The 15781-nt window shown below is 37.8% G+C and overlaps 1 protein-coding gene across 1 annotated transcript in view; it reads left to right on the top strand.

The window, feature by feature from the left end:
* The window catches only part of Slc49a4 (solute carrier family 49 member 4), a 60068-nt gene that overhangs the window by 24195 nt on the left and 20092 nt on the right, over window positions 1-15781 (top strand). Inside the window, exons 4-6 of the mRNA XM_090345399.1 lie at window positions 3706-3835; window positions 8317-8425; window positions 13976-14043. Of these exons, the coding sequence (XP_090201525.1) occupies window positions 3706-3835; window positions 8317-8425; window positions 13976-14043 (307 nt within the window). The remainder of the gene's footprint in view (window positions 1-3705; window positions 3836-8316; window positions 8426-13975; window positions 14044-15781) is intronic.

Genomic DNA, 15781 nt, shown 5'->3' with positions numbered 1-15781 from the left:
CTCTTATATTCAATTTCCTACAGATCTTCTTTAGTGTGCTTCCTCTCCCTGTATGTCTGTTTATTGTTTTCATCTTCATACAGAATACTTTGGGTTGTTGTTGTTCAGTTTCTTGGAGTTTGTTTTTTTTTTTGCTGGTACCAGAGTTTGATCTGAGAGCCTCACAGTTGTTCAGCTTGCATGACTGGTACTCTGCCACTTGAACCCCCCTTCCTGGCTTTTTGCTGGTTAATTGGAGATGGCATCTCATGGACTTTTCTGTCTGGGCTGACTTCAAACCAGGAAGCTTCACCATGACTGTAATAACAATAAAGCTAAGAAGTTTACCAGTAGTTCACCAGATGTTCATGGGATTGAGAGAATAGTCAGTACAAAAGGAGGAAGGTATAAGGGAACTCAATATGTCTAGCACCTGTAATTTCCTATGTGTCTGGTAGTGTAAATGTGTGTGTTTGCATGTTAGTAGTTATTGGTTCACTTACAAACATACTCAGCTTTCTGTACTTGACATGGAGATGCTCCAACACAACTTACACTGTCCTGAAGTATGCTGACAGATTTATAAAAAAGAAAACAGTGCTAACACAGAAAGCGGAGGTGCCATACTAATAGTTTCAGGTTGCTCTGAAAGCTCCTTAGCGGACCACCTTGTCTGGATTTTGTTATGAAGCAAAACTCCTTGGAGACAAAGCATCTTAACACCCGAGGATGGGAAACTTAGCCAAGAACAGATGGCAGAAGAATAAAATAGAAACACAGAGAAAAAGCTCAATAAAGAGATAGAACCTGGTAATCCAAGTAGCTGAAGCTCAGAGTGTCTTAGATATGGTGAGAATAGTGATGGGTAGAGCCAGAGTGGAAGCTAGGCCATGTGGATCTCCTGAGCAGGGATGAGGGGCTGAAGTTCGCCACTCTGGAGAAGATGAAAAGGTTAGAAAGTTGTATTTCAAGAAGTGGTATAGAGGAAACAAAACAAAGCAAGAGGGGGGCAGCACTTACTCCCTTGAAATATATAGACAACTCAGTTCTTTTTTTGGGGGGGTGGGAGGAGTTGGTCATGGGGCTTGAGCTCTGGGACAGGGACATTGTCCCTGAGCTCTTCAGCTCAAGGCTAGTACTCTGTCACTTGAACCACAGTGCAACTTCCGGTTAGTTGGAGAGTCTCATGGACTTTGGTGCCTGGGCTGGCTTTGAACTGTGATCCCTAGATCTCAGCCTCCTGAGTAGCTAGGAATCCAGGCATGAGCCACTGGTGTCCAGCTCTCAGTTCTTTTAAAGAAAGTAGTTGAAACATAAAAATAAGTAACGTAGGTAGAGCTTAACTTTTAAACTTTATTTTGGTCACATCAGTCATCTTATTGAAAATCTAAATGACAACTGTGTCCCTTCAAGGTAGTAATAGGCCTGTACGGGTCCTCTGCACCCACCTGACCATGGCTTCCCTGTAGTTAGGAAGAACAGCAACAGTCTTGCAAAAGAATAATTTTTTAAAAGCGTTTTAGTTTCCAAACTTACATCAAAGCATGGTACTAACAGTAAATAGCATACTGATACATGCTCCAGCTGGAAGACCCTGGGCAAACATTATGGTAAGTGAAAGAAATCAGTCAGGAAAGACCAGATGTTCCATAAAATTTGAAATGTTCAGCCAGGACTGTGACCTGGTGATAGAGTGCTTGCCTAGCATGTATGAAGCACTGGGTTCGATTCCTTGGTACCACATATGCAGAAAAAGCCAGATGTGGTGCTGTGGCTCAAGTGGCAGAGTGCTATCCTTAAGCAGAAGTGCTCAAGGACAGTACCCAGGCTTTGAGTTCAAGCCCCAAGACTGGCAAGAAAAAAAATTTTTTTGGAAATGTTCTAATATTCCAATCCATGAAGACTGAAAGTTGCATAATGATTGTCTAGGACTGAGAAATTTGAGAGTAATTGATTTCTGTTTTGAAATGACCAGAAAATTATGGCAATGGTTTCACAAGGGTGTAAATGTTACAGACTATTTAGATCATCCTTTTTTTTTTGTTGCTAGTAAGATGGAAGTTAGTTTAACTATGAGAGTGACAAAATAACAACCCCTTACTCAGAATACATTAGAGAAAGAAAATGTGCAGTGCCCCTTCCAAGAGAGAGGTATACACAGTGGTATACTGTAATTGGAGAGCATTGGAAATCATATCCAGAGCTACCTATCAAAGGAGCCTAAGAGGCTTTTTACATTTTTTATTTTTTATTCTTATTATAAAAGTGATTTACAGAGGGATCACACTGACATAAATCAGGTAGTAAGTACCTTTCTTTTTGCACAGTGTCAGCCCTCCCTTGTCCTCGCCCATTCTTTCCATCCTTTCCCTACCCACAAGTTATAGAGCTCATTTTCAACATGTCTAGTGAGTACCTCTGCTGCATTTTTAAAAAATTTTTATCCCACCATTTCGGTGCTATTCCTTAGGATTGCGTTTTCTATTTTTCATATTTCATAGAGCTGCTCACAGAGATGCCTTTAGAAAGGTAGTTAGTGAACATGACCAAGGCAAAACAGAAGACATGTAAATGACCAGTATGCATGTGGGAAAAATGCTTATTCTATCAGGTAACAATCTTGTCTGTCAGAGTTAGAAATCTGTAACTTTGTAGTTGAAGTAAATAAAATTATCTACCAAGCCAGGTACTGACTGGTAGCTCTGCTTGTAATCCTAGCTCCTCAGGAGGCTGAGATCTGAGGATCACAGTTTGAAGCCAGCCTGTACAGAATGTCTGTGACACTCTTTTTTCTTTTTTTCTTTTCTTTTTATGCCAGTCTTGGGGACCTGGGCACTGTTCCTGAGCCTCTCTATTCTCAAGGCTAGAGTTCTTGCACTAAAACACAACATTACTTTTGGCATTTTCTATGTATGTGGTACTGAGGAATCAAGCGCAGGGCTTCATGCATATTCTTTTGGTTGTTTAATATTCTACATTAGCTAGTCTCTTGGTTGCTAATTTTTGGATATTGTCTTGTCCTGCTGAACTTTCCTGTAATGCTCTCTAAATTGGATAATGCTTTTTGTATTGGATCTATCCTACCCATGCTTCAGAAATCTTATCCTTGATCAAATAAATTCTACCCAATTTTCTCTCATAGCCTTTCTTCCTAAGTACTATTCTTTATTTCCTAGCTCTGTTTCAAAAGTCTCCTTTACAGTAAAGCACTGTTGGATTTTAATGTTTTCTACACTGAATAATGATTGTCGGCTCCTCATTCATTCTGTCTTTGTTGTGCCTTGCCTATAGCATGACTTCTATCTCTGACTTCCTCTTCATATCCTCCTTTCTCACTGGATTAAGCTACTGTGGCTCAGTACAGTGTTTCTACATATGGTTTGGGGTTGTTTTGTTTTTTGTTTTTTTTTGCCAGTCCTGGGGCTTGAAATCAGGGCAAGGGCACTGTCTTTGGACACTTTTTGCTCAAGGCTAGTATTCTGTCACTTGAGCCACAGTGCCACTTCCAGCTTTTTCTGTGGATGTATGTGTCTCTGGGGACTCGAACCCGGGGCTTCCTGCATGCTAGGCGAGCACACTACCACTATGCCACACTCCTGGCATATGTTTATATGTTTATACTGTATGTTTATACATATGTTTATACTGTAAGATTTAGCTGATGTCAGTGAGCGTGTCTTTACTAACTTTTGCTATCAGTAGTTAACATGTTACTTTTGATTTCAGAATTTGGAGTTGTTTGCTTAATATTCTCTGCAACACTGGCTTATTTCCCACCCCGGCCTCCTCTTCCTCCCAGCGTTGCTGCAGCAAGCCAGCGGCTGAGTTACCCACGCAGCTTTTGTCGATTATTAAGGTAAATACATATATGTTTGTTAGAAAGTTGTGACTTGAATCAAAATAATTCACATTTTTTAAAAGAGCTTGACATAGTAATTTTCATTAATCATTAATCAAGCTGTATCCAATTGATAAAATACCAATTAAGTATTTTGATGTTCTAATGATAAAAACTATCTTCTAATGAGAAAACTATCTTCTAATGAGAAAACTATCTTCAAAAATCACCCCAAACTAAAGCTTCCACAAATAGAGTATTATCCACATGCCACCTGAACTATTATTTACTTAATGTCTTTTTTTTTTTGCCAGTCCTGGGCTTGAGCTCAGCACCTGAGCACTGTCTTTGGACTTTCTCAAGGCTAGAGCTTTACCACTTGACCTCAGCACCACTTCTGGCTTTTTTTTTCTTTGTATGTGGCACTAAAGGAATCGAACCCAGGTTTCCGTGCATGCTAGGCAAGCACTCTACCACCAGGCCAAACTCCCAGACCCTTACTTAATATTTTTAAAACTGAATCTCCTATTTTCCTTTCAGAATTTTCTTTTATATAGAAACCTTCCACACAACAGTGTCTGGAAAATTTGGAGTTTCATGTGTTTATGCAGATTATTTTATTAGTGTGTATTTGTTAATGAACATGAAGATAAACAACAGCCACTCAGTACAAGCTGAGTAAAATATATATTGCATGAAATCACCTCATGTACCTCCAGTAGGGTCATATTTTGAGAAATTTAATTATTTTTGGTTTAATATATGTGTAATTAGATAAATTTCTACCTTTAAAAGCTCCAGTGCCGGTACTAAACTTAATTCTTTGGAGATAGATAAAATCATCACTGTGATTATATTTTCCATTTGGATCACTTGAACTTATCTTTTGAATTTTTCCCAACTTAATTGCAATGTTTTTATTACTTTTAGTTATTATGTATTATTCCTTCTAATTGGTATTTTCTTATCTTCCTTCCAGATGTCAGATTCCTTATAATAAAGTACTTTGTCTTTGTATTCTCTGGTAATCTTGTCCAGTAGGAATAAAATTCAAGCTACGTGTATAATCAATCCTTTTTAGTAGCCTCATTAAGAAAGATGAAAAGAAACAAATTACATTTATTGGTATATTTTATTCAGTATAGTACACCTAAAACATCTTAACATGTAGTCTGTATTAAAATGAGTGATCAAGTATCTTACATTCTTATATTTGTATAAATGTTTGATAACCAATGTCTTATACCTTTGTAGCACATTTCAATTTGAACACTAAATTTTCCCTGGAAATCGTTGGAGCATATTTAATTCTCATTAAAGTTAAAGTTGAAAAGTATTCATTGGATGATACTTTTTACATTGTACTATTTAAAATGAAAAATAACGCATTTTCAAATTTTGAATGGAGAGTCCTTTGACTTTAAAGGAAAATGCATTTTATCTTAATCCAGGAATATTTCAGTATAGCATATTATCTCCAGTTAACCACCAGAAAACCAGAGGTGGCACTGTTGCTCTAGGGGTAGCATACTAGCCTTGAGCAGAAGAGTTCAGGGACAGTGCCCAAGAAAAGAAAAGGAAAAAAAAAAGAAAAATGGCTATTTCTCTTTCTCTCTCTCTCTCTCTCTCTCTCTCCCCATAAGAGTCTTACTTTCAGCTCAAATTCATGTGCATCTTCTGTGTACTTAGAAACTCTTTTAGACATAAACATATTGTCAGTGTCTTACCTTCCAGCTTCTTTTTTGTTTTTTTTTTGCCAGTCCTGAGCTTGAGCTCAGGGCCTGAGCACTGTCCTTGGACTTTCTCAAGGCTAGAGCTCTACCCCTTGAGCCTCAGCACCACTTCCGGCTTTTTTCTATGTATGTGGTACCAAGGAATTGAACCCGGGTCTTCATGCATGCTAGGCAAGCACTTTAACCACTAGGCCAAACTCCCGGCCCCACCTTCCAGCTTCTTAATTATTTATTTCACATAAGTATTTCAATTTCTGTTGTCTCACAGATTCTTTTCAGAATATTTTGTGTTTTAATCTGGCTCCAGTTTGCACATTTGCTCAAATGTCTAATAATCCTCTTTCCATTTCCTTTCTTTTATCATTGTTATTGTTGAAGAGCCAATTCCTGCTGCTGCTGCTCCTGCTCCTGCTCCTGCTCTTCCTCCTGCTCTTCCTCCTCCTCCTCCTCCTCCTCCTCCTCCTTCTTCTTCTTCTCTATTGCCAGTCCTAGGCCTTGCGTTCAGGGCCTGAGCACTGTCCTTAGACTTTCTCAAGACTAGAGCTCTACCACTTGAGCCACAGCACCACTTCCAGCTTTTTCTATGTATGTAGTACCAAGGAATCGAACCTGGGTCTTTGTGCATGGTAGGCAAGCACTCTACTACTAGGCTAAACTCCTAGCCACTTTTTAAATTTTTTAATGTAAATATTTACTCTCAATCTATCAACTGCCTAGCCGTTTTGTCTGTGTTTTCCTTAAGCATTAATTTTTTTTTTGTGGGTCCTGGGGCTTGAACTCTGGACCTGGGCACTGTCCCTGAGCTCTTCATCTCAAGGCTACTACTCTATCTCATGAGCCACAGTCTCACTTCTCATTTTTTAGTGGTTAATTGGAGATAAGAGTCTTATGCACAGGCTGACTTTGAACCGTGATCCTCAGATCTCAGCCTCCTGAGTAGCTAGGATTATAGGCATGAGCCATTGTGCCTAGCTTCAACATTAATTTTTGGTTTTATCTTTCATATTTAGATTATCATCCTACTGAGAAGCTATCTTAAAATATGCTAATGATACGGGTTTTTTTTCCCCTCCAAAACATGAATTGGTACCATTTACTAAACATCCTTAGCACTTTTATTTGTAGTGTTTTCTTTTTCATAGATTAAATTTCTGTGTCCTAGTTATCTAATCATCTTCATTGTCCTGTGTGTGTGTGTGTGTGTGTGTGTGTGTGTGTGTGTGTGTGTGTGTGTGTACACGCACACATGCTCACGCACATGCTCAAGCACCAGGTCTGGGGCTTGACCTCAGGGCCTGGTACAGTCCCTGAGCTTCTTTTGCTCAAGGATAGCACTCTACCACTGAACCACAGCTCCAATTCTGGCTATATGAGTCTCATGTGCTTTTCTCACTGAGCTGGATTTGAACTATGATCCTCAGATCTCAGCCCCCTGAGTAAGATTATATGCATGAGCCACTGGTACTCAGCCATTCTTTTTGTTCTTCAGCTAGTGCCACACTTATTATTATTTTGGCAATGCCATTTTTCTTAATATCATAAAGGCAAGGGCTTTTACTGTTGTTGTTTTTTTTCTTTAAGGGTAACTTAGCCTTTTTAAGTTCTTTTATCCCTCCATATAATTTTTGGAGCTTATTTCATGAGTTTCTAGGAAAAATACAGCTGAAACTTAAGTTATGATTGCATTGAGTTTGTAGATTAACCTAATTTGGGTTAAATTAATATCATAGATAGTCTCTGTGCCTTTAATTATGTTAAAATTGCTTTTTCCACATAGAGGTCTCTGATCTTTCTAGGTTATTTTGTAGTTTTTCATTCAGCTTTTGAATGATATTAATTTCATTAAATTTATTTTTAAAACTAAACTTTTCATCTTGAGATAATTATAGATATACATTCAGTGTGAGAAATAATGACCAGTTTTCACCCATGATGAGAGTATTATAAAAGAAGTAGACTATCACAACCAGAAAATGGCCACTGATGATGAAGATATGCAACATTTTCGTCATTGCAATCATTCTTCTTTTTGCCCTTTAATAGGTGCACTTGCTGCTTCTCTCCCACATGGCCCTTAATTCTCTTCAAACCTACTCTGTTCTCTGCGCCTTTGTTTTTGTCATTTTAAGAAAGTTACGTAAATGATATCCTATAGTACAAAATATTTCAGTTGTTTTATTCTCAATATGATTCTCTGATAGTCGTCATCTAAGTTATTGGATGTTATCAGTAGTTCATGCCTTTGTATTGTTGAGTAGTATTCCATAGTATGGACATGCCATTCTTCATTTAGCCATTCACTTATTGAGCAATATTTTGTTGTTTCTAGTTTCAGACTTAAAAAGCTACTATATATATGACTCCTTCCTTTGCATAATTAATATAAACTAACATAAGAAATCTAAATTTTCTCTAACTAGCTAATTGCCTTTGCTTATCTTTTGTATTAGCTGTAAAGAGAAATAGTAATTTTTTTTCTTTGAGATAAGTGAATGTTTTTTTACTTGATTTTACTGCCCACTCATTATATGAAATAATATTGGTAATTCAATAAACATTTAAGATAAACAGGATTTCTGGTAATTTTAAGTATTATGAACAAAAAGAAAGCTTATTCTTATAAAAATAAAAGAGGCTTGAATTTATTAAAAAATGGACACTTTTTCTACTTCTGATTGTAGGGATACAGTTTCCAAATGACTTAAAATTTTTAAAACCATGAATTTTAATTCTAGATTTTTATTTTCTTTTACTTCTCTTTTACAGCAATTTGAGGTTTTTGATGATTGCATTAGCGTATGCTATACCACTTGGTGTATTTGCGGGCTGGTCTGGAGTTCTCGACTTAATTTTAACACCAGTTCATGTCAGCCAAGTAAGTATTTTATATGTGTATATGTTATAAGTATTTTAGTTTTTTGATTTATGAGTACTTATTATATGTTCTTGGCATTAACTGTAAGAACTATGTCCTACATTAATGTTGCAAAAGCAAGATTCTATGAGACAACTGAAAGCTTGATTTTTGTGGACAGTCATGAACCTCATGTTTCTTTGGGTGTTGTTAATGAGGCTGTCAGACAAGAGAGTAAAATCTTAGTTTTTTTGACTTCATCATTTGTCCTTTTTTATAAAGGAGTTTGTGAGCCCATTGTCAAATATATTGCTATTCATATATCAATTTGTTTCTCTCTGGTCTCAGAATAAGGGTATCTAACTTCTTTTAAAATAACCATTTCACCCTGCTTGATGTCATTGCTTCCTTCTCTTTGCTTTCAGAAAGCATGGTAGAAAAGGTAGAGAGAAATTTAGAGAGTCAAATGGAAGAAATTCAACACACTGGTGTGGTATGATACTCTGTTATATAATAATTTTGTCCATTCTGCTTTGGATGAACCATTGGATTCTTGCCATTTTCACCATATCATAAACAGTGCCACATGAATGTTGTCATACATGGCTTTTAAGGCCTTTCTTACATGGTGCAACTGGATACATTTTTACAAATTGAATTGATGGTTATTAATGTATGCCTCCTTTGATAGATAATGCCAAGCTTGTCCAAGTGGTTGTCTCCATTTATAATCTTGCCAGCAGTGCATGACATTCCTCATTTGTCCTATACCATCGCCAGCACTTGATTATGTGCATTTTAGACATGCTGATAGTTGTGCACTTGTATGCCATTGTAGTGACATCCACGAATCTTTTCAAGTCTTAATTGGATATTTGAATATCATTTTGGGGACACATCTGTTCAAGCTCACTGTTGGGCTGCCTTTTTCTTACTGATCTGTAAAGAAGAGAGCTGCAGAAGGAGGCTCCCAGCGGACTACCTGAGGTTCCCCACACCAGTAAGTCTTTGGCTGAGAGAGGGGCAGCCATGGAAAGGGCAAAGATGCTTAGAGGTTGAACAGGGAGATGCTCTGGGGTTAAAAGCAAAACAGAGACATTAGAGGACAAGCAATGCCTTGAGGCTCTGGCACAGCCGATGTCCTGACACCTCATTAGCAATTAATGCTGTGGGATACTGATGAGACACCAGACAGGTCAGACAATAAGCAGGACTGCCCCCCTGACCTACTGTAGTTAGATCCATCAAAAACAAAGCCACACCACCAAGCACCAAGCCCTGACAGAAGTCTGCAGAGGAGGCAGTTTGGAGAGTGAGCCCTACCAAGTAAGAGAGGCTTTGTTTTTATTCTACCCTAATAGAGCCAAGCAAGCCTACACAGATTCAACATGAAGAGCCAAATAATCTGTCAACTAGAACAACAACAAAAATCATTTTAGAGAAATAAGAAAACCCAGAATCCTTAAATTCATCATAATGTACCAAATAATATTATTGAAAAACACATTAGACATGTGAAAAACAAAACCAGGATTCAGGCACTGGTGGCTCACATCTGTACTCATAGCTACTCAGGAGTCCGAAGCATCAAAGGTCAGAGCCAGCCCAGGCAGAAAAGTCCATGAGATTCAATCTCTAAGTAATCGGCAAAAAGCTGGGCTGAATGCTTCAAGTGGTAGAGTACCACTCAAGCAAGCACAAAGCCCTGGGTTCAAATGCTGGTTTGGGGAAAAAGGAACAAATGAGAAAATGTGACACATTATTTTAAAAAAGAAAGCACTGAATTAAAAACTACCTAAATAATCAAAATGTGCAAAAGCACATTTCCCGATTATGTTGTACAACTACATTGTTCAGCTATTGGTTATCTGTCACTATTTAAATCAGTGAAATAAAATTAAAGTTGTACTTCTTCATATTACCACTTTTCAAGGGCTATTTAAGCCACCTTGCATTCCTGGACCAATCCCATCTGTCAGTGTGATACATTACACTACATGTCACTGTTTTTAGTTGTCTCTTTTTTGGCACTTAAATTTATGAATGAGAGTAGACTCCAATTTTTCTTTCAAGTCCTATCTTTCGCAATTTTAGTGTCAAGGTTTAAAAAGTAGCAGGATCTTTAAAAGTAATGGGAATTTTTTCTATTTTGGAAGAATTAATGTAAGATTTGTCATTTTAGTGTTGTTTTCCCCTAAATGTTGAGTAGAATTTTCTGATTAAGCTATCTAGTGTTTTTTAAATATGGGTCCAGTTTCTTTATTAGTTCCAAAATAATTCATGTTTCTAACTTATTCTTATGTTAATTCTGGTAAGTTACACCTGTATGAAATTTGTTCATCTCAGTTTTTTTTTTAAATTGGTTTTTGAGAAGTATTTAATAGTATGTATCATCTTGTAGTTTTATTACATCTCCAAGGACAAATCATTTTAGATGATGGTTACTTGCATCTTCTCTTGGTTACTTTGTTGTTGGTGGTATGGTTGTAGTGGCGGTAGTGGTGGTGGATGTGGGACATGAACTCAGGGCCTGGGTGGTGTCCCTGAGCTCTTCAGTTCAAGGCTAGTTAGTGCTCTACCCCTTGACCCACCAATTCCGGTTTTCGGGTGGTTAATTGGAGATAAGAGTCACATGAACTTTTGTGCCTGAGCTGGCTTTGAACTGCAGTCCTCAGATCTTTGATCTCTGAGTAGCTAAGGTTACAGGTGTGAGCCACCAGCACCTGGCCTCAGTGGCAGGAAAAACAAGGTAGTTCTCTCAGCCTTTTGTTTAAAGGGCACTAATCTCTTGAGGAGGCAGAGCTCTCATGACTTAAATATCTCCATACTATGACATTGAGGATTAGGTTCCAATATACAAATCTGGAGAGGACACTGGTATTAGACCACAGACATGACTGCTACCTAAGAAGAAAATCTCGCTTTACTTTTCTGACCTACTTTTCTATATAGCAAGTATTCCACATCTGCTCAGTTCTGATAAGGAAAAATGCACTACCTATTTATATTATGCTGATTTTGCAAGTCTGAGCTTTATTCTGTAAACCCTAACAAGCCCTTCCAGGACTTTCTCTGAACAAATTGGGCAATATGGAGTCCATGGATCATACCAGCTACTAAAACAAAGTTTAAAATGAAAGTTGGGGCCGGGAGTTTGGCCTAGTGGTAGAGTGCTTGCCTAGCATGCACGAAGACCCGGGTTCGATTCCTCGGTACCACATACATAGAAAAAAAGCCGGAAATGGTGCTGAGGCTCAAGAGGTAGAGCTCTAGCCTTGAGAAAGTCCAAGGATAGGGCTCAGGCCCTGAGCTCAAGCCTGGTGTTGGCATCCAGGCAGTCTTAGTGATAGTAAGTGCCTTGCTGTGAGAGTAGTCTTTCAGAAAAGAGAGTCCTCGGAGCCCAAATGTCAGTGGCATGCAAAAACTACAGATAATACAAACTTCCGGGTATTTCCCTTCCCCAGACAGCATTTATGTTTTCCAAAATGGCAGCAGATACTGTAAGAGCAAAAATCTTGCATAGAGTCGCTGGATTACTTAGACTAAGCTGTAATGAGAAGTTTAACTTCTCAACTGCTGAGAGTTCAGAAGAACTTGTTCATAATCATGATGATCCAGGTCCATTGGTCATAGTTTAAACAACTCTTTTCCTCATTCTGACTTAGAGCCTTAAGTTTCTTCTACTTTGGAGGCCTTCAGTCCCCCAAGGATCTTGTGAGTGTATGCATGGGTAACAAGTAGGTGACCACATCTAGAGCACAGGTCATCGAAAGGGAAAAGAGAATGTGGAAGAGGCAGGCAGCTATTTCTTAGGCTCTGTCTCCCAGAAGTAGCACACTTTATTTCTGCCCACTTTTCTAATAAGAACTTAAGTCACATGGTCACTTGTACAGACAGAGATGGGGACATGTAATCTTGCTCAGTACCACACAGCTGGCAATCCCTGTCACAAGTATAATGAAAAATACATCAAAAAATAATTTTAAAAAAGCTGGATACCAGTGACTCGTGCCTATAATCCCACCTACTCAGGAGGCTGAGATCTGAGGACTACAGTTTGAAGCCAGTCCAGACAGGAAAGTCCATGAAATTTTTACCTCCAATAAACTACTCAGAAAAAGCCAGAAGTGGTGCTGTGGCTCAAGTGGAAAAGCACTAGCCTTCAATAAAAAATGAAGTACAGGGCCTTGAATTGAAGCCCCAGTTAGTTTGGATAACTCTTCACTGCCAGGTCAAGACTGGACTTTACCCAATTTACTATTTCTGAGCATAGAAATATAATGATTAGGATAATAGTTCTGACAATAATGGACAAACTAGGTTCTAAGGATCATTTCAAAAACTTTTGTAGGAGTCTAGAAGTAAGAAACTAATAAATTGGTACGATAGTTATAGTGAGAATAAAAAGGAGGAAAAATATACCAGTATCAAAAGGTACACATAGAATTTCAATGACAACAGCCAACTAATATATATTGAACACTTTACCCTTATTTTTTACATTTATTAACTTATTGAACCTCTAAAAAAAACTCTATTACCTTCATGCTACTATTGCAGAAAATGAGACAATGTGTTTGGGATAGATAGCAAGTAAGAGATAAAAGTCCGTCAGTGATGAGGAAACATAGTCTGTTTGCAAGAGTGTGGGTGTGAAGGTAGGAAAAAGAAGATAAACTAGAGGGAACTCAGTCAGCTGAGCATTTCCTGTGTGTGGCCATTGACCTAAGTCCTATGATAGATTATGACATTCCATCCATTTTACACAGAAAAATATGTAATTTGCCCAAGGTCACAAAGCTGGTAAATGGCAAGATGAAAAGCATTTTCTAATTAGAGGAATAGCCTGTACATTTAAAACCTAGCTCAGCCTTTCTTTCTCTACTTGGCCTTACATTTTTTTCCTTTCCTTCGTCTCCTTCTGTCTCTTCTCCCAGTTCATTTTTAGATATAGCCTGATGTTTAAGTACCTGTTTTTTCCTAGCAGTTGGGTGTATATCAGTTATATTTAACAAACTTTTAGAGGTTAGTGACCCTCTGCTGTCCCCATTGTCTATGTATTCCTAGCATGTAGCATATACCTAAAAATATTTGTGAAATGACAATGATCGTAGCCGGGCACGGTGGCTCACACCTGTAATCCTGGCTACTCAGGAGGCTAAGGTCTGAGGATCAAGGTTCAAAACCAGCCCAGGAACAAAAGGAGCTGAGACTCTTATCTCCAATTAATTTCTAGAAAACAGGAAGTGGGACTTGGCTCAAGGGTAGGACGGTAGCCTTGAGCTGAAGAGCTGAGGGACAGTACCCAGGCAGAGTTCAAGCCCCATGACCCACAAAAAGATAAAACAAAACAATGATCTTGTTAATGTAAATATTCCAGTAAAGCATTGTCAAAACATAGTTTTGTATTTATTATATATCCCATCATTTTACACTCTTCCATATATAAATTTCCCTAGATTTGTTGCCATTTAACTGTCAAGGTGTTGATTATAAAGAATTTCTTTTTTATTTCTTCTCAGTTGCAACATGACAGTCCTGCATTAAATGTGTGTGCTACTTTGTTAACAGGTAGATGCTGGCTGGATTGGATTTTGGTCCATAGTTGGAGGCTGTGTTGTTGGAATAGCTATGGCAAGGTGAGAATTTTTTTTAATTAAACATATGAGTGTAACAAGGCTCCCTAGGTAAACATTAAAGTTTAGAAAAAAGTGAAATAGGCAAAAATCACACAATGTTCACATGTCAGAAATAATGGCATCTTATTAGAGAAACATCTCTAAGAACCCAAAGGAAGGTAGTGTGATAGTAAAAGCAAGTCAGTGATTAACGAGAATAGGAAAGAGTTTGAAAGAATCAATTATCAGAGCATCTCTAGAAGTTTCCATGAAGAATTGTTTCCCCAATTATCCTGTGTTTATTTTTGAGTTGTCACACACACACACAGATAGGTTCCTAGGATTCCCATTTTCATGGGGGGAAAAGGTTCTCATTTTCTTCAAACTCTCTTTGATTTTAACCCATTGTGACAACATATTTTTAGAATGGATTCTTTTTTTTCTAAAAAGGGAAAGAATGAAAATAATACTCTTTAGTCAATGAATATGAAATCAATCTGGTAATATTCCTTGCTAAGTCATATTATGACTTGCTAAGTCATTTTACTCTAATCAAAATCAAAATTAGGAAATCAGATTAACCAAGAAGGGGAGAATCAAATTCTTCTTTGAGAAGATCAAGTAAGATATATAAATCACCTCAATGTCTAAATACTTAAACAGTTGGCATAGAGTAATGTTATATCTAGACCTTACAGTTTGCATAGTGTTTCTGGAATAATGGAAGGATAATTTGGCACTGAAACTTCTAAATCACTTTACTTGAGATTTTTTGTAAGTTAGATAAATATTAGAATAAAAATCTAAAAGCTGAAGAAGTAGAATGGAAAAATACCCTTTATAGCAAATCACTGATTCCAAAATAGATTGACCTGCCACATTTTGATAAGAAGCATACTAAAGTTTTCTAATTAAACATCCAAGCCAATTAAAGTGAGTCATCACTGATCAAAACCAATTCTGCTCACTAAAATAGACTGAAGAGAATTGTTGTGCATCAGAAATGATATCTCACATGTTTCTTTTCCTTTATCTTTTCACAATGTCTCAGTTCTTAACTGTAGATTGATACAAGTAAAGGAAAAGTTAGGGCATTTGTACTTACTTCAAGACAAGATATCACAATATAACCTAGGGTGGCCTCCAACTTGTAATCCTCCTGTCTCAGCCTCTCCCTCCTCTTCCTCCTCCTCCTCCTCCTCCTCCTCCTGTCCTGAGGCTTGAACTCAGGTCCTGGGCACTGTCAGGCATGCTAGGTAAGTACTCTACCACTAAGCCACTCTCCTGTCCCCACAGCCTTCTTCTGTACATAGATTTGCTAAAGGCTATTACTGAAGGTCTTTGGTTCTATAATATTCCTTGATGGTGTCAAGCTGTTTGAAAAGCACTGGGTCCTCAAGAGCAGTAGACAGTGGACACTTTGTTCTTGTGTGAGCAAACTGAAATGTTACTACAGTTCAATTTTTACTTGAACCAGACAGCTATTTTAGTCTATCCTACCTTTTCATGTACCTAACTGATGTAGGAAATATATGCAGCCTACCAGAAATGTAAATCAGGAAAGGAGCTAGTAAGCTTGAAATTAAATAGCATGTTTTATATTTTCTTGAGAGACATTTCTATCAATCTGTGGAATCTTTCTCAGAGTTCATAGACATCTGATTATAAACTTTCATAGAGGAGACCGAATCTGTCAGTAAACAAAAGTGCATCTATTTCTCCCACCAAAAGATGGCACAGCTCTCATAGGAAGTTGCTT

The sequence above is a fragment of the Megascapheus bottae genome, chromosome 1, assembly GCF_031878675.1.
Source record: "Megascapheus bottae isolate mThoBot1 chromosome 1, mThoBot2.hap1, whole genome shotgun sequence".
Lineage (NCBI taxonomy): Eukaryota > Metazoa > Chordata > Mammalia > Rodentia > Geomyidae > Megascapheus > Megascapheus bottae.
The sequence above is the reverse complement of the archived record's forward strand: the minus strand, read 5'-3'. Positions and strand labels throughout refer to the sequence as shown.